The sequence below is a fragment of the Schistocerca nitens genome, chromosome 2 (genome assembly GCF_023898315.1).
Source record: "Schistocerca nitens isolate TAMUIC-IGC-003100 chromosome 2, iqSchNite1.1, whole genome shotgun sequence".
Taxonomy (NCBI): Eukaryota; Metazoa; Arthropoda; class Insecta; order Orthoptera; family Acrididae; genus Schistocerca; species Schistocerca nitens.
Window position 1 is genome coordinate 125,022,172 of NC_064615.1, and position 20,177 is coordinate 125,042,348.

Genomic DNA, 20,177 nt, shown 5'->3' on the forward strand with positions numbered 1-20,177 from the left:
CTTGGATTTCAAAACACTGCCTCTAACACAATTAAAGAAGAAACATTTGTCGCAACTATCTACGATAACCAGTGGTGGCTTGGAAAAATTCTAGAGATAAGTGAAGAACACAGAGATGCAAAATTCAAGTTCATGAGTCCAAGTGGCCCTTCCTCAAGTTATTCATGGCTACTTCACACTGTTGTTTGCTGGATACCTTATGAAAACATTTTAATGACTTTGCCTGTTCCTAGTGCAAGCACATGTACTGATCGTTTACATACTTTTGAATCAGACATAATATTGTCCACTGAAAACTGGTTTGAAAGAATGAATGCTTTTTAGAATTTTATGAATGTGTTTTATGAGAACTGATCATCATTTGTGACCAATAAGTAGGAGTCACAAAATGAAATGTGTATATTATTATTTAATGTCTTCCTGTTTTAAAAGATTAACAGAACATAAACCCTTCTGATTTTTTTATATTAAAATGTATGACAATAGGAAATCTTTGAGAAAAAATTGAAAATGGTGAAGCTTATGATTTTGATGAAAATAATTCATGAAGTTTGTAAAAAAAATTTGAAAACTGACTTTAATTACAGATTTTCACATATTTATATGCACAGTTGCAGTATTTTTATAGTTTAGTGATATAGTTGGTCCTTTTATCTTTCTAATGACACTAAATTGAATAAAATTGATTTATAAGTAAGGATGTTATAGTAGTTAAAAACTTTCAACCTACCTTTCATACTGACGCCAGATGGAGAAAAAGCTAGACATTTCAAAATGGCCCCCTGACCACAGTTTTGGTTTAAAAAAATCTGAAAAAATATTTTATCACATTCTATTTATGTACTTTCTTACACCAATTTTTCACAGATATCTGTGGCATTCTTTATTTTGGTTGATTTTAAATGAAATGAGCCTCAACCAATTTACAAAACACTATGGGTAGTTTACATCTTTGATTTTTAATTTTGGGTGATTTTAAATGGGGCTACAGGATCTGGGTGGGGCAAGTGTCGCTATGGAGAGGAGTGGTACAGATGAAGCATGCTTTGTAATAAGTGTCTACCTTCAATGTGGGTAATTAATGTTGTGTACGACTTGGTACGAAATGGTAAGGAGAGGTAGGCAACAGAGTGGTGTGCCATCATCAGAGGAAAACTGGACAGGAGCAGAAATGATTAGCGAACAAGTTAACATAGTAAACAGAAAGTTATTTAACTTCTTTTTCTAGAAGCATTCTTTTATGTCGTCTCGTTGTCTCTGTAGTGCTGTACAATGAGAAGCAAGGAGAAGATGTTTGGTGGCCAGTATTCTCTTTCTGTAACACAAACTACATGCATGGATTAAATTGTTCTTTATTCATAACAATGGAAAGTTAACTTAACTCAAAATATTCGTTGTGGTACAAGCCCTTCTATAAAGTCCACATGAGCCTCATTGCTGGTGTAGCACAAAGTCCGCTATGTGCACATTTATGGTTGCTATGTGGTGCCTGTCTTTGCGTGCGGCGGAGCTAACTGCTACTGCGATTTCCGCCGGGCTGTGACTGATGCCACTGGAACTTACTCGGTGTGACGGACTGTGACAGACGCCCTCCGGTCCGTGGGAGTGATCCTAAATACTGGCAGCCGAGAGGACGTTGGTGGAGCGTTTCCTGCGAGTCTGTTTTTGGCCTCTGTCGATCTTGTCTCAACCTGTATGCCACACGGTGTGCTGACGCCAGTTATACGCCAGCACACAGTCGAAGACCCATTACAAATAACGCAGTAAGAGATAGAGCCCAGCTCATCAAATACCAACATGGTTGATGCCCTCTGAACTAAGTACAAATGATGGGGTCGGAGCCGCAAGTAGGCAGTGTCCACCTAGCATCACATAGAGAAGTGGTTCCGATTACGAGTGAGCTGTGCGGCTGCCATCAACTATGCTGTATTGCGGTGGGAAGGGACGCTCGCAGCACGGAGCCGCTGGGAACTGGAGGTCACGCACCATCGGGTCCGCCAGATCCTCCACGGCCCGTATCGGCATCTGAAGGAAACTTGCAATTCCGTTGCCAACTTTGATGCCCGTGGCGTGATATTGATTTGTGATACGAGAGTTAGTGTTTTCTGGGAAGGAGTTGTAGGTACCATATGCAGTTTACTGAGAATTGCGTCATTCTATAAAGGGCGGGTGTTTGAAGGAAACAGTACTAATTATCCCAATGGTTCATTAGTTCATGGTTTAATAGAACATCTAAAAAATCTAGACATCTTTGATCTTTCGTTATCTTAGAAATTTTTTTCATTCTGCAGATTAGTTAGGCGTTAATATTGACAATGGTGTCCGCCTGCTTAGCTGGGTGGTAATGTGCTCACCTCCCGTACAGAGGGCCCAGGTTCGATGCCCGGCTGGGTCTGAGATTTTCTCCGCTCGTGGACTGGATGTCGTGTTGTCCTCACCATTATTTCATACTCATCACCGGCGCGCAAGTCGCCTAATGTGGCGTCGACTGAAATAATACTTGCACTTGGCGGCCGAACTTCCGTAGATGTGGCGTCCTGGCCAACGATGCCATACGGTCATTTCCATTGACAATGGTGTGGTGGGAGAAGGTTTGGTATCTAATACCTGATTACATCCAAAGCTTGTGGTCTCAGAAGGATTGGCAACAATTGCTGTAGAGAGTCCAAGTTCCGGCCGCGCCGCGTTAGCTGAGCGGTCTAGGGGGCTGCAGTCACGGACCGTGCGGCTGGTCCCGGCGGAGGTTGGAGTCCTCCCTCGGGCATGGGCGTGTGTGTTTGTCCTTAGGATAATTTAGGTTAAGTAGTGTATAAGCTTAGGGGCTGATGACCTTAGCAGTTAAGTCCCTATGGTGTGCGTACTGTAAGACCTTCAGTACACACACCATCAGATTATTTGACTTGTCGCTCTAACGAAGTGGGCGAGTGTCAGCAATATGTCTCGTGGTCTTATTGTGGCTTGTTTATCTTCTGTCATTAGGTCAGACGATAGAAATGCCACTTTCACGGTTAGAGTAGCAGATTGACGGTGACCAACATTAAACAGAACTTGATTAATTTTCATACACATTTATTAAAATAATAAGCATGAAAATTACTTAACTTGGTTCTGGATGCTATTTACAATTGACAATCTGAAGTTCCTTTGGTATTGGTACGTTAATCTTATTCTCACATATATCTCTAATACTTGACAAAAGTGTCTGTACATTTATCTTCATGGCTATGTACAGGAATATGGTAATTTTATTAGGTGCAGACTGAAACTTGACTATAGACTGGTACAGACAAATGTAGAACTCATACAGACTGGTACAGACAAATGCAGACTGACTAATCGGAGTTCTGTACACTCGTTATAATACGAGGGCTATCCACAAAGTACATTACGTTTTGGAATTAAAAATAAATAAAGTATTGGAATTTTTTTTATTATATACAGATGAAAGCCACACTTAAATACTACTTTTCTACATAGTTGCCATTTAAATTAAGGCACTTATCGTAACGATGGACGAGCTTGGAAATTCCTTCGTCATAAAATTCGGCAGCCTGCGCCTTCAACCACGTGGTTACCTCTTCTTGAAGCTGTGCGTCGCCATCAAAACGCTGCATAGCCAACCACTTCTTCTTTGCTGGGAAAAAGTGGAAGTCACTCGGTGCCAGGTCGGAACTGTACGGCGGATGAGGAAACAACTCCCACTTCAAAGATTCGAGAACTTCACGAATGGCATTTGCCGTGTGGGCCCGGGCGTTGTCGTGAATCAGCAAGATCTTTGAGCCCAACTTTCCCCTGCGCTTGTTTTGTATTGCTCTTCTGAGGTTGTGCAGAGTTTGGCAATACCTTTGAGAGTTTATTGTAGTGCCTCTTTCCAGGAAATCCACAAAAATCACACCTTTTCTGTCCCAAAAGACAGTCGCCATCACCTTCCTTGCCGACATTGACTGCATGCATGGGAATTGGGGGGAATTTGTGTGCCCCCACTGCATTGACTGCAATTTTGTCTCGCAGTTCACATGCTCAACCCATATTTCGTCACCAGTAACGATGCGATCGAGTAATGAGTCGCCATCTTTCTCGTAAGCTCCCAAAAACGTTAATGCTGCAGCCATTCGCTGATTTTTGTGAATCTCTGTCAAGATTTTTGGTATCCATCTTGCACAAAACTTGTGGTAACCAAGCTTTTCGGTAATGATTTCGTGCAACAAACTTCGTGAAATTTGTGGAAAACTCATAGAGAGTTCCGTTATTGTGAAATTATGGTTTTCACGGACCGCGGCATCGACAAGTTCGGCAGTCACTATGCTGGGTCTTCCACTTCGCTCTTCGTCGTGAACGTTAGTTTGACCATTTTCAAATTTTATGACCCATTGACGCACTCCACCTTCAGTGATTATGTTGTCCCCATACACTTCACAAAGCATAAGATTTCTATCGGTGTACGGTATTTTGCAGTCAGAAACCTTATTGCAGCACGCACTTCACACTTAGTGGCATTTTCAATTAACGCTGACATTTCAAACTGTCACAGTAACTCAACGGAGTACAGCACGAACCTCTCACTAACACGGCAGGATGCCGACTGAGCGGCGGAATGCCATGCCACCGAGATGGCCGCGCTAGTCCCGCCCCTAACGGACACAAACGCAAACGTAATGTACTTTGTGGATAGACCTCGTAGCTCGCGCGTTCACGTATCACTGCGTGAGTGTGATCCAAGAAGAGAAACGGTTCTACGTGCCTATCTGTCGGTATTGTCGACGCGTGGCGGCGCAGCAGGAGAAAAGGTTCTACGTTAGCAGCAATCTCAATGGCTGCGTTACACATTAATAAGCGGATCGGCGGAAGCAGAATTTGGTCCGTCTCTAAGGCAGCGCCATCTCGTAGTGCGGAGACGGACGAGCGCTGCGCCTGCGCTGTTGTGCTTAGCAGGGCGCGCTCTAGTGGGAAAGTTGTGTACGCGCTGACTACGCGGAACTATGTACACGACAGTCCCATAAGATTTCACACACATTTAATAATAATAATTTTTTTCCGAGTTCCAGACAAACAAGGCCTTAAATAACTATTTTTCACCGTCGGAATGCAACCGGCCTGCCTGTTAACGCGAAACGCGTGCAGAGGTCGCCGTCTCCGCCTCCGCCGTGCGCGCGCTCGCCGTCTCCGCCTCCGCCGTGCGCGCGGGCGCGGTCCCCGTCTCCGCCCCCGTGCCGCCCGCCTCCGTGCCCCCCGGCGCCGTGCGCTCCCGCTCCGTGCCCGGCGTTCGAGATGCTCGAGGGGGAGCCGGAGGACCTGCGCGGTATGCTGATGTCCGGGGAGTCGGACGTGGAGGCGGCGGCGCGCGCGGCGCTGCGCGCCCAGTGGGCGGCCTCACTCGCGGCCCACCCGGACACACCGGACGAGCAGCTGCGGCGCGTGGGCGAGCGGAGGCGCGCGGCGACGGAGCAGCGCTGGCTGGAGCAGGTCGAGAGGGTCGAGGCGGCCGCCGACTACCGCAAGAGGATGATGGCGATCCAGCGGGAGAATGCGATCCGCGAGTTCCAGGAGAAGCGCGAGGAGTACAACATGACGCTGGAGGCCGTCGAGGAGATGCTGATGGAGGAGCGTGACATGATGCTCCGGGCGCAGATGGACAACCTGCTGGCGAGGGCCAGGGCGGAGATCACGAACGAGGCGCAGTGGCACGCGGCCGTCGGCATCGCCGAATGTTGGCGGCGCAGCAGGCTCGAGGCCTACCAGCCGTACGCGGCTGCCGAAGCCAGGGTGAGTCTCGCCTCTTCGCTAACACTTCTACACTGAGGAATGTACGACGTACTGAAATGTTCCTTTCCTCTGCAATCGGATAACGTCGGTGGACGACGTACGGACAGTTGAACTGGTTCATTTTTTCTGAGACCGAGCGAGGTGACAGAATTTTTATTTATTTATTGCCAAATTATAGACCTGTTACCTGATGTTTTAAACCAGGTCGTACATCTTACAATTTTCGTTTTTAATTTTTTTGCGGTTTTCTTTTGTTTTGTTTTACATATCTACAACATTTAGAAAGAATAATGCTTTTCAAAATAGCAATAATTTACAGTTGATATATATATATATACTGGGTGATCAAAACGTCAGTATATATATATATATATATATATATATATATATATATATATATATATATATATATATATCAACTGTAAATTATTGCTATTTTGAAAAGCATTATTCTTTCTAAATGTTGTAGATATGTAAAACAAAACAATATATATATAGGGTGAGTCACCTAACATTACCGCTGGATATATTTCGTAAACCACATCAAATACTGACGAATCGCTTCCACAGACCGAACGTGAGGAGAGGGGCTAGTGTAATTGGTTAATACAAACCATAAAAAAATGCACGGAAGTATGTTTTTTAACACAAACCTACGTTTTTTTAAATGGAACCCCGTTAGTTTTGTTAGCACATCTGAACATATAAACAAATACGTAATCAGTGCCGTTTGTTGCATTGTAAAATGTTAATTACATCCGGAGATATTGTAACCTAAAGTTGACGCTTGAGTACCACTCCTCCGCTGTTCGATCGTGTGTATCGGAGAGCACCGAATTACGTAGGGATCCAAAGGGAACGGTGATGGACCTTAGGTACAGAAGAGACTGGAACAGCACATTACGTCCACATGCTAACACCTTTTTATTGGTCTTTTTCACTGACGCACATGTACATTACCATGAGGGGTGAGGTACACGTACACACGTGGTTTCCGTTTTCAATTAAGGAGTGGAATAGAGTGTGTCCCGACATGTCAGGCCAATAGATGTTCAATGTGGTGGCCATCATTTGCTGCACACAATTGCAATCTCTGGCGTTATGAATGTCGTACACGCCGCAGTACATCTGGTGTAATGTCACCGCAGGCTGCCACAATACGTTGTTTCATATCCTCTGGGGTTGTAGGAACATCATGGTACACATTCTCCTTTAACGTATCCCACAGAAAGAAGTCCAGAGGTGTAAGATCAGGAGAACGGGCTGGCCAATTTATGCGTCCTCCACGTCCTATGAAACGCCCGTCGAACATCCTGTCAAGGGTCAGCCTAGTGTTAATTGCGGAATGTGCAGGTGCACCATCATGCTGATACCACATACGTCGACGCGTTTCCAGTGGGACACTTTCGAGCAATGTTGGCAGATCATTCTGTAGAAACGCGATGTATGTTGCAGCTGTTTGGGCCCCTGAAATGAAGTGAGGACCAATGAGGTGGTCGCCAATGATTCCGCACCATACATTTACAGTCCACGGTCGCTGTCGCTCTACCTGTCTGAGCCAGCGAGGATTGTCCACGGACCAGTAATGCATGTTCCGTAGATTCACTGCCCCGTGGTTTGTGAAACCCGCTTCATCGGTAAACAGGTAGAACTGCAACGCATTCTCTGTTAATGCCCATTGACAGAATTGCGCTCGATGATTAAAGTCATCACCATGTAATTGCTGATGAAGCGACACATGAAACGGGTGAAAGCGGTGACGATGCAGTATGCGCATGACACTACTTTGCCTCAGTCCAGCGGCTCTCGAAATGTCCCGTGTACTCATGTGTGGGTTCATGGCAACAGCAGCTAACACACCAACTACACCCGCTTCTCCTGTGACGGGCCTGTTACGGACCCGTTTGCGTGCTACGACCATACCTGTTGCATACAGTTGGCGGTAGATGTTTTGCAATGTGCGGCACGTTGGATGCTCTCTGTCCGGGTACCGTTCTGCATACAACTTGCAGGCTTCAGCTGCATTTCGTCGAGACTCGTCATAGATGAGTATCATCTCCGCCTTTTCAGAGTTCGAAAACACCATGCTCACAGTTCCTACAACACTACACTATCACAGACGTCTGGTAACACGGTGTACTACAGTTGGTCTGCGTGCGGAGACGAATGCAGAATAACAATAGCAGCAAGCGCTACATGCGGGCACTGCGACAGCTAGACCAAACCACAACAGTGCACTACAGCCATACTCGTAAGCACGGTCGTCATCGTAAACATGTCCCTGCAGATGCTGCTCGCCGACCGTGGCCCGTGTTTGTTACAACACGCAACTGAACGTCGGAGGTTTCAAGCGTCAACTTTAGGTTACAATATCTCCGGATGTAATTAACATTTTACAGTGCAACAAACGGCACTGATTACGTATTTGTTTACATGTTCAGATGTGCTAACAAAACTAACGTGGTTCCATTTAAAAAAACGTAGGTTTGTGTTAAAAAACATACTTCCGTGCATTTTTGTATGGTTTGTATTAACCAATTACACTAGCCCCTCTCCTCACGTTCGGTCTGTGGAATCGGTTCGTCAGTATTTGATGTGGTTTACGAAATATATCCAGCGGTAACGTTAGGTGACTCACCCTGTATATATATATACACACACACACACACACACACACACACACACACACACATATATATATATATATATATATATATATATATATATATATACTACTGGGTGATCAAAAAGTCAGTATAAATTTTAAAACTTATTTATTTTATTAGAACAAAAAAAAAAACACCCCATATTGCTAGACGCGTGAAAGATCTCTTGCGCGCGTCATTTGGTGATGATCGTGTCCTCAGCCGCCACTTTCGTCATGCTTGGCCTCCCACGTCCCCAGACCTCAGTCCGTGCGATTATTGGCTTTGGGTTTACCTGAAGTCGCAAGTGTATCGTGATCGACCGACATCTCTAGGGATGCCGAAAGACAACATCCGACGCCAATGCCTCACCACAACTCCGGACATGCTTTACAGTGCTGTTCACAACATTATTCCTCGTCTACAGCTATTGTTGAGGAATGATAGTGGACATATTGAGCATTTCCTGTAAAGAACATCATCTTTACTTTGTCTTACTTTGTTATGCTAACTATTGCTATTTTGATCAGATGAAGCGCCATCTGTCGGACATTTTTTGAACATTTGTATTTTTTTCGTTCTAATAAAACCCCATCTCATTCCAAGCACGTGTGTCAATTTGTACCTCTCTATCTACATTATTCCGTGATTTATTCAGTTTTCAAATTTATACTGACATTTTGATCACCCAGTATATGCTAAGAGAAGTGTATAAAAAGATGATAGGATAGAGGAGAGATTTGTTAGTACCTTTACCGATTGTGACTGACGGTGGCTACTTCAGTATGGTTTCTTTCAGCTGTTGACCGCCAATCACACACATATAGAACCACACACACACACACACACACACACACACAAATGGTTATTAGTGGAGAAATAGTATTACTAATCCTATTTATTACTAGTCCTATGTATTAACTTTCGGTGCCCATCCTCGTACAGGATTGGGTGATTTCTTGGCTAGATCACCAGCTCCTTATGCTTATTTACTGCCACGCCTCGTCTTCCTCCTCCTGTTACTCCTCATTGTGATTGTTTTCGCTGTCCACCCTCTGGAGCTTGTTGTTACGTTGCACATAGGCATATCTGTTATGTCGTGTCTGCAGGTGCTCTTCGTGTGTTGTTTTTGATATACTGTTTGTCAACACGTTTAACTGTGCCCGTGGTTCTTCCCCTCTTATAGCTGTGTATGTATCTATGTCTTTTTCTCATCAGTGTAAGTATTGTGTATGTCTATTGTTCACGTATTGCCCTCAGAAAAAGACAGTGTGTTCTGGGGAACCTTCTTCCCTGCATGTGCATGTAGGTATCTGCCTCAGTCTCAGGGTTTCAGTGCGTGGGATGAGGTCCGTGTCCGGTTAAGAAATGTACCATACCGTTGTGGGATGTATATGTTTCATTCTCAACCGCTCCCTGATGTCAGGGAGGAAGTCGTGCAGTCGACGTCCCGTATCAGCTACATCCCACTCACCTTGCCATGTATCCAAACCCCAACTTTTAAGGTGACGTGTCGTCTGTATTGGTACACCAGCTATTGTGTGTACCTTATCTAGTCTCCCCATCTCTAACCAGTACCTTGCAGCTCTGTATTTGATCGTGGTATCTATGGGGCATATTCCGAGCACCACAACAGTGCATCCACTGAGATGGTGCTGAAGGCTCCAGATAGCCTAAGCAGGACATTTCTTTGCCCTCGTCTGTCCGATGCTTTAATGGTGACCAGGTTCAGTCTTTGTGCCCACGTGCTAGCTGCGAAGCTGAGTACTGATTCGAAGAGCGCACAGTGGTATGTCCGTATGACTGGTAAAGGTAGTCTGTACTGTTTTGAATTTAGCCTCATCAGTTTGTGTACTTTATGTGTTCGTGGAAATTCAATTTTTCATCTATGCGTACTCCAGATAACGCGTAACGTGCGCTCGTTTGATGTTTGTGTCCCCAAGTTTAACAGAAGGATTCCTTTGGAATGGTCCTTTCAGTAATGTGTATGTTGTTTTGTTTTCGGCTATCATGAGTTTACTGAGTTTATTGCTGTGACACCATTGTGTAATTGTCTGTAGTATCCCGCTGGCTTTCTCTTCTAACTGGGCCCTGTTATTTGCAGTGACTACAACTGATAGGTCATCTGCGTAGACGACAGTTCCGTCTGACCTGTCATCCCCATCCAGAAGTTCTAGAAGGGGTTCGATTGTTATGTTCCAGGACAGCCTTTGGTAATCCTTTTAATTACTTTCCGACTGTCCATCTGCCATTCGACTATTCGGTCTTCACAGTAGTCAAGGAAACTGTTGTACAGTGATTGCGGTACCTCCAGATGTCTTAACCTCTGAAACATTGCTGGCTGCCAGAGATTATCGAATGCTCCGGCAGTGTCAACCATTATTGCCAGTAGTTAGCACACTGGACACGCATTATAGAGGACGACGGTTCAAACCCGCATGCAACCATCCCAATTTAGGTTTGTCATAAAACGAGCCGCACCTACAAGGACAAGGTGCATTGCGATCATTGTTGGCAGTCAGTTTGATGGTACTATGCATACAAAATGATTACGCGTTCGAGTGTAAAGGACCAACATTTATTGCGCTACACAACCACAAAACGTTAATGTGACATCAGCTCTCCGTGATTGTAAATATGAGCTTCCAGACGTCGTGGTGTAGACTTTTACAAGTCTCGGATGTACTCCTTTGATACTCCATCCCATGTCGCTTGCACATGAGCGTGCAGTCCCCGCAGATTGGTGGGTAGAAGTGGAGTCCTGATGCGGGCTTTATAACACCTCACATTACCGATTGGGGAGAGATCGGGCGATGTAGCTGACCGTGACAGAGTATTCACAGCTGCAAGGCACACTCGGCAGATGGCAGCAATATGAGGACAACCGACAGCAACAATTATGTTCACTTATCACACGGAAAGGAAACAGAACGAAACAGAGCGCAGTACAACATAGTAATACAGGCAGACGACAATGGCTATCTTACACACTACTGTCAGTTAACTAACACGGTTATAACCATAAACAAATGACTGATGGCCGAAGCCTTGTGACTTCTGCTGATTTCCACCAATTGAGGACTAGGGAGCTGACCCACTGAACCTGCTCCGCCAGCAGCGCTGGTCGTCCCTCTTCCACCTTGTTTTTTACTTAGTTTTAGATGGTGTTAACCCTTTTTCCTGCCGCAACACATTTTACATTTTTAGAAGTTCCTCTTTGTGTAGCACTAGAATGGAAGCCAGACCTTAATGATTCTAACTTTAATAAACACAACAGATACACATAACAGAGACTTCAGTCGTCAATAATGTTTTGGTTGGCAGGAGAGCCAACACCGTGTTACTAGAAGGAGGCCGAAAAGGCACGCGTTTTAGCTCACGCAGGCTGGCATGAGGTCTGGAACAGGACAAGGAAATTAGAATTTAGAAAAACGGACGTAGCTGGTGGAATACTTAACTTTAATCCATTAATGGTGAACGTCTGTCTGACGGCACATGATTCACAAGATCAATCGTAACTGATAATGGCGCCTTGCTAGGTCGTAGCAAATAACGTAGCTGAAGGCTATGCTAAACTATCGTCTCGGCAAATGAGAGCGTATTTTGTCAGTGAACCATCGCTAGCAAAGTCGGTTGTACAACTGGGGCGAGTGCTAGGAAGTCTCTCTAGACCTGCCGTGTGGCGGCGCTCGGTCTGCAATCACTGATAGTGGCGACACGCGGGTCCGACGTATACTAACGGACCGCGGCCGATTTAAAGGCTACCTCCTAGCAAGTGTGGTGTCTGGCGGTGACACCACAAATAACATATTCTCCTTCACTCTTTACAACAGTCTGCCAAAGCTGGGGTAGCTTTTCTATTTCGCGACTGTAGAAATCACGTGGTTTGAGGCGAAGAACTCGTCGAGCAATGTTTGGGGTGCATTTTCATCCGGAAAGGAAGTTCCTTGAAGATTGTTCGGTAGAGAGCGGAAAGGTGAAAATCTGAGGGCGCAAGATAAGGGGAATAAGGTGGGTGCGGAATGTCTTCCCAACTCCTGTATAGCGTTTTTGCCAAACTAGCAGAAGGCGGCCGAGCGTTATGATGGAGTAACATCACTTCACGCAGTCTCCCTGGTCGTTGTTCTTGGACTGCGTCTGCAAGAGGTGTCAGTTGTTGACAATAAATGCCAGGATTGGTGCTTACACCCTGGGGAAGCAATTCGCTGCACAGTACACCGTCGCTGTTGCATCAGATGCATAACATTATCTTTCGCGGATGGGTGAAGGTGTTTGTACGGGGCGTTGCTGCTTTGTATGGGCTCAACCATTCCTTTCTCTTCCTTATGTAGCATAAGGACATCATTTCTCGTCACCAGAAACTGTACAGGATCGGAATGATCGGTGTTGTTCACGAGCTAGTTGGTGACGAGCAAGCAGAGATGCAAATATGGGCACCACCTGATTTCTGTGATTTTGGCTTACAGCATGCTTACAAATGTCGCGCGATGGTGGAATGATCACAGTTCATCAAATTTGCCAGTTCTCGAGTCCGCTGACGTGGATCATCGTGGATTAATGCGTTTAAATGATCTTCATCAAACACCGTCGATCTTCCTGAACATGAAGAGTTTCTAATGTCAAAACGATCCTCCTCAAAATGAGAAAACCATTTTCTTGCCGTGCTCTGTCCAATAGAATTATCCCCATACATTTCGCAAATATTTCTGGCTGCCTCCGCTTCTGTCTTCCCTCTGCTGAACTCAAACAGGCGATATGATGGAAATGTTCCGATTTATCCACATCGCACGCCATTTTCTAGCGTCCACAGCTCCACCCACTATCTCCAAATGACAAAGTGATAATATTTAAACTCAAACTGCAGCAGTGGAATACAAATAAAAAATGACAATCGATAAAGAAACTCACAACGACCGGAATATCAACATGCAAAACAAAAACGCCACGAACGTATGCACCAACCAAATTTTTTTTCCCGTCTCTAAGCGACTGCTTATTTGTGGCATCAATATCGTTTTGAGAGCCTTGATTTTACCACACTTACATAAAAATTCGATCAAATTTCACGCTGATGTCAGATGGATTACACCCTGAACAAGGAAATGATGACCTTAATCTGCGACCGAGCGAGGTGGCGCAGTGGTTAGACACTGGACTCGCATTCGGGAGGACGACGGTTCAATCCCGCGTCCGGCCATCCTGATTTAGGTTTTCCGTGATTTCCCTAAATCGCTCCAGGCAAATGCCAGGATGGTTCCTTTCAAAGGGCACGGCCGACTTCCTTCCCTAATCCGATGAGACCGATGACCTCGCTGTCTGGTCTTCCCCAAAGCAACCAACCAACCTTAATCTGCGCTCCGCCAAACGCCCCCCCCCCCACCCCACCCCCCCCCCCACACACACTGCACCAACCGCTCCCCCCCCCTCCACCCCATCGTCCCACCCCCAACCAACGAACTCGTGCTCGCAACTGCGGTGGCGTCACTAGAAATTACATTCCCTGTAGCAAAAAAAAAGTTCAAATGGCTCTGAGCACTATGGGGCTTAACATCTGAGGTCATCAGTCCTCTAGAACTTAGAACTACTTAAACCTAACTAACCTAAGGACATCACACACATCCATGCCCGAGGCAGGATTCGAGCCTGCGATTGTAGCGGTCGCGCGGTACCAGACTGAAGCGCCTAGAACCGCTCGGCCACATGTGCCGGCTCCCTGTAGTAGCCAGAATCCATGTACTCTTAGCGGTGTGCAGCGTCCGAGACAAATTGTGTGTCATACTGCTCCACAGATTTAGTTGCAAACATTCACTGCGGGACAAGGCTTAATTCTCACAAGGGAGCCTCCCGATTGCACCCCCCTCAGATTTAGTTATAAGTTGGCACAGTGGATAGGCCTTGAAAAACTGAACACAGATCAATCGAAAAAACAGGAAGAAGTTGTGTGGAACTATGAAAAAAATAAGCAAAATATACAAACTGAGTAGTCCATGCACAAGATAGGCAACATCAGGGATATTGCGAGGACTGGAGCGCCGTGGTCCCGTGGTTAGCGTGAGCAAAGTCTTCCCTCGAGTGAAAAGTTTACTTTCTTTATTTTCGCAAAGTTATGATCTGTCCGTTCGTTCATTGACGTCTCTGTTCACTGTAATAAGTTTAGTGTCTGTGTTTTGCGACCGCACCGCAAAACCGTGCGATTAGTAGACGAAAGGACGTGCCTCTCCAATGGGAACCGAAAACATTTGATCTCAACGTCATAGGTCAACCGATTCCTCCACAGGAAAACACGTCTGATATATTCTATACGACACTGGTGACGGCATGTGCGTCACATGACAGGAATATGTTGTCGACCCATCTAACTTGTACACTTGGCGAATGAGTAAAAAGATTCTTCTACCTTGCTCGATTTATGTTTTCTTGTGGATGTGATAATCACTCCCAAAAAAGTGATCGCATCGGACGGACGGATGGACAGATAATAATTGTCTGAAAATAAAAAATTTAACTTCTCACTCGAGGGAAGACATGATCCAAGGACCTCTCGTTCCCCAGCTGCTCACGCTAACCACGGGACCACGGCGCTCTTAAGATCACGTTTTCCTTAATGTTACCTATCTCGCGCATGGACTACACAGTCTGTATAGTTTGCTTATTTTTTTCATAGTTCCACATAACTTCTTCCTGTTTTCTCGATTGATCTGTGTTCAGTTTTTCAAGGCCTATCCACTGTGCCAACTTATAACTAAATCTGAGGGGGGTGCGATGGGGAGGTTCCATTGTCAGGACTGCTACACTTCAAAAACCAGTCTAAATAACAGTCGCGAGCCTCACTTTGACTTGCGAGACGGGATTAAATTTTTCTCTGATCGAAAACCAATAATTAAAGCCCTGTAATTACGTGGGGCGTTCAGTAAATAATGCAACACATTTTTCTCGGCTAGTTTCGGTTGAAACATGTGTAATTTGTTGTCAGACATCGTGGAGTATTCCCGCTTCAGCTCCTATAGTTTCATGAAGTACCGATAGGTGGTGGCGTCACACGCAACCTTCAAAATGGCGTCTGTAACGGGCGCGCTTTCCATGTAGAGAGCTGTTATTAAGTTTCTTTTGGCGGGAAACTAGTGAATCGCAGATATTCATAGGCGCTTGCAGAATGTCTAAGGAGGCTTGCCAGTGAACAAAAGCATGGTGAATCGTTGGGCAAGGAGTCTCTCGTCATTGCAGAAGGGTCGTTCGATCTCCCGCGTGCCCGACGGCGACACGCAGCTGTGACTCCGGCAATATTGGAACATGCAGACACTCTCATTCGACGGATCGCTATCAAATACCTCGCTACTCAACTGGACGTCTCTGTTTGCAGTGCTGACACACTCTTACACAAGGTGTGTGCCCGCTAGGTTCCTCGCAATTAACAGAAGACCATAAAGGACTATCTGTGCGGTATTGTTGGGGAGTGATCGTGATAATTTTCTGTCGAACATCGTCACAACCGATGAAATAAGGGATCATCACTTCTAACCTGAAACAAAAAGGCAATCCATGGAGAGGCGCCACACCACTTCTCCTCCGAAGAAAAAGTTCAAAGCCGCACCCTTAGCCAGTAAAATACTGGCGACGGTCTTCTGAGACTCTGAGGACCGACTATACACAGCATTTGACCTTAGATTAACACAGAAAATGACCTCAGATCAAGCTGAACTCGGAAATCTGCGTTGTATAAATGTTAATCCCAGATTTTATCGCGGTGAAGTAGGATCAGCTTTGACTGACGAAAATTCGCAGATCAAAGTGAGGTTCAAATGTAATAGTCAATTTATAATGGATGGTTCAAATGGCTCTGAGCACTATGGGACTTAACATCTGAGGTCATCAGTCCCCTAGAACTTAGAATTACTTAAACCTAACTAACCTAAAGACGTCACACACATCCATGCCCGAGGCAGGATTCGAAGCTGCGACCGTAGTGGTCGCGCGGTTCCAGACTGAAGCGCCTAGAACCGCTCGGCCACACCGGCCGGCCAATTTATAACGGAGTGACATTACAAACAACACTTTTGTTTTGTGCAAATACAATATTATTAACACATAAATACGTAAGTGCGTCACTCCCACACCGCTGAAGCTCGAAATTTTTTATTTTTATTTATGAGGTTAGGTTACATGACTTACCAGGTACGTACGTAATGAGTGCAGAAAATAATTTTATCATAACGATTCATGGAGACGTCGCACAATATATGTGATTTATTTTGAGGCATTTTATAGACACTCAGAAACAGAGTAAGAAAGGAAAAGTCGAAATATTTGCCGTGAACAATTACGTGTGTTGATATTGACAACAATCAATAATGACTGAATGCCTCTTCCTCGGGGTCTACTTGCAGTGACTATACAACGCATATTAATTTTTGTACTGTCGAACACGTGGCTGAACTGCTATGGCAGCTGCATGAGCAGTGATGAATAAAGGAGAAATAAGTAAGTACACGTAAGTTGTTTCAGGAAATTGTCATTTATCAGGCATCGCTTGAGCAACTGTTTTGGTAGCCCAGAGCTTGCGGTTTGATCGCTCGTATCAAGGAACTCAGGTTCAAATCAATGTGAATTTTAAGAATTTTTTTCCATTTGATACTACTTTCTCTGCTTTATTGACCATAAAAATAGCTACAACAACGCTACGTTCTGAATCCACATAACCCTTTCCGTTTTCCGAGCGTTCTGGGCAGCATTCTAAAATGGTTCAAATGGCTCTGAGCACTATGGGACTCAACTGCTGAGGTCATTAGTCCCCTAGAACTTAGAACTAGTTAAACCTAACTAACCTAAGGACATCACAAACATCCATGCCCGAGGCAGGATTCGAACCTGCGACCGTAGCGGTCTTGCGGTTCCAGACTGCAGCGCCTTTAACCGCACGACCACTTCGGCCGGCGGCAGCATTCTGTGTGGAAGAAACTTACACGAATATTGTTCCCTTTCTTTTACTTTGCAGATATCTGAGTATTCCGAGGTGCCTGCTGAGAACGACAAAGGGCGAACTCATACTTGAAATTAAGTGATAAATCATTTAAGATTAAAAAAGAAATAACTGCGCAGCTGTTAGAACTAAGGGAGTACGAATCTGCTGAAACCACGAAAAGAAACCAGCCACTAACTCCAATGTGCATACTACGTCTAACATTAAGATTTTATGCTACAGGAAGCTTTCGGATGATATTTGGTGATTTGTTCAAACAGATGTAGCAACGCCTTGCAGAGTTGTCCTCAAGGACAATGGATTACAAGGACAATATTTGCCACCTGAGTGAAGAAAGAATTCAGGAAAATACCTACGGGAGAAAATAACATGACGAAAACGCAGCGTGGTTTTTATCAAATATCACGTTTTCCTGGAATTTAGGCCTTGTGGACTGCACCCATATCCCCATCATATATCCTGGCGGCAAAAGTGCAGAGATATTTAGGATAGTTTTCATTAAATGTACAAGCAATCCCAGTCGATAAGCTTAATCAGAGAGCATTGAAATGTGTAAAAGCATGGCACATAACTTCAGGATGAAAATATTTCTACGAAGAAATTCCTCAGTCACAAAGGGTGTCAAATGTTTGATGTCGCTGCCGGGCAGCAGCATCTGCTACATCACCGAAATCAACGGCAGCCGTGACATATGCGGGAGCGATCCCCACTCCTTGAATCAGGCAGGGGACTTCCAGCCCCACCACTCGTAGAGACCATGATTTCGGGAGCTCCAGGCAACTGCCGGCGCTCCTAGGTTCGCGCTTTGGACACGGACACAGTTCCATTACAACTCGTGCCCACGCCATCATTGTTAGTAGTGGCAGCAACTGATGACTGAATCTGCGAAGGACTGGCAACCGATCCCATTGCGGTTGAGTCATTTCCCCCAACACTATCCTCGCCAACAGTCTCAATGGTTCAGCAGCAGCCACAGACTCTAGTGGACCAGGCAGCGGATGAACAAAGTCCCATGGGGATGGAAACTCCAGGGATTGAGATGCAGTCGGAGGCACTGGCAGGGCTTCCTGCACATTGCTCCCTCTTGCCTCGGTGGGTAAAGCACAGATCTGGTCATTTTCGACCCTATGTGCCTATCAGAGGGGGGAAGGATTTAGTATCATCGCCGGATTTGGACACCAATATCAAGATGAACGCAACAGTGTCGGTCATTCAGAGTCGTATGGTTTCACGGCAACACAAGATTTGGTTTGGACAGCATGTGAGATGCCAAGGCCCTCTGTCGGCAAAGAGGAAAGTGAGCTTTCGTTCCCTGGCTTGTGTTTAAGTACCTGAAGCTTTCCAGTTGCCGACATCCTATTTGCACACAACGACATTCTTGTTCTAGGTTATTCTCTTGGTTTGCTATTCAGATTTTGTTCAGAGACTATTGACGATACTGTAGACTTCACATTAGACTTCTTCTTCGTTTGTCCTTTCTGTTTTGTGTACAGCAGCAACTCCCCTACTGAGTAGTGTGTTACATAAAACACAAAATTAAAAAGGTGAAGGGTGAGAGAAAGGCAACACATTTGCTCAATATCTGATTAACATTATACTAATACTGTAAACAGGTTATTTCAAACATAAGTAAATCCAAGTTATATTTATAGTATGTTCTAAGAAATGTTAAAAACTAAAAATATTTGTTGTTAGGCTACTGGGAGCCTCTATGTAGTATGTTAATTTTAGTCTTTGCTCATTTTATTCTGTAGCAGTTTTAAGAATGTTACGTACTGCAGGTGTTTTTTTGTTGCAGTGAGAACATTTTTGTTCACATTTCTAATTATTGTTGGGGTCAATGTTATGTAAATTGTGTGAATAGGTCCAAGAAATTGTGTTGAAATTATTTGTCAGCTAGCTTCACGTCTTCATTTAGAACGAACTGGGTGAATTGAAGATATGAATGAATGTACATTTCTTATTATTCGAGGAGGTCCATTTGCTTACCTTTTTTTAGTGATATTTAATATCTATAAGTTGCCTTTAATGTTAGAAACAGTGCGTCCACCTTGATCCATGTGATTGACGGTGCAGGTTTATTTATATTTTAGAGTCTTAAGGCATGTGCGTTCACGATTTGTCATGTTAAAGCTTTTGCTGGCCTTGGCAAGATAAAAGCTGGGGCTACTGTCACAAATAACTGTGAATTTTCCAAGGCGTCTGGTGATTTTGGTCCTGTGTACTGTGTTATGGCACACAGTTTTCTCGCTTTGTAACCTTTTTTGAACTCCTGTCCTTCAGAAAAGATTTGCAAGTAACATGAGCCTATGCCTAGGAAGGGAATGCATGGGAATTTTTTCTTTCCTGCTGGTGATCATGAATTACTGTGGGTAACTTTATCACTTTAGTTTGATTATGAAGGCGATTAATGATCTGTGGATTGTATCCATTATTTTAGAGGCTATTTAGGTGATTTGAGTTCATTCTCCTTGGCATGTGTGCTAAGGGGAGTTTTATGTATACAGTTTAACGCTGATCTAATGAAGAATTATTTGTAATTAAATATGTTATTATGGGTTTCCGAGGAATTTATAAAACATGCTTTTGATTCCACTTTCTTATCCTAATACTCGTAAAACTGATAACCCTGTCTGTCTGATGCTCAATGGTGAATTCGATATTGCAGTGCATGTAACTGAAGACATTTGTAAATGATACAATTTCATCTACTGTATCACTAAAGAAGTGTCATCAACAAACCTTTTTTAATAAATCTGTTTACGTTTTACATGAGTATTGGCACTGAAAAA

The 20,177-nt window shown here is 44.5% G+C and overlaps 1 protein-coding gene across 1 annotated transcript in view; it reads left to right on the forward strand.

Moving 5' to 3' along the window:
• The first annotated feature begins 2,573 nt into the window (after positions 1–2,573).
• Positions 2,574–20,177, forward strand: part of LOC126234870 (MAP7 domain-containing protein 1-like) — a 49,197-nt gene continuing 31,593 nt past the window's right edge. Inside the window, exons 1-2 of the mRNA XM_049943611.1 lie at positions 2,574–2,591; positions 5,122–5,763. Of these exons, the coding sequence (XP_049799568.1) occupies positions 2,574–2,591; positions 5,122–5,763 (660 nt within the window). The remainder of the gene's footprint in view (positions 2,592–5,121; positions 5,764–20,177) is intronic.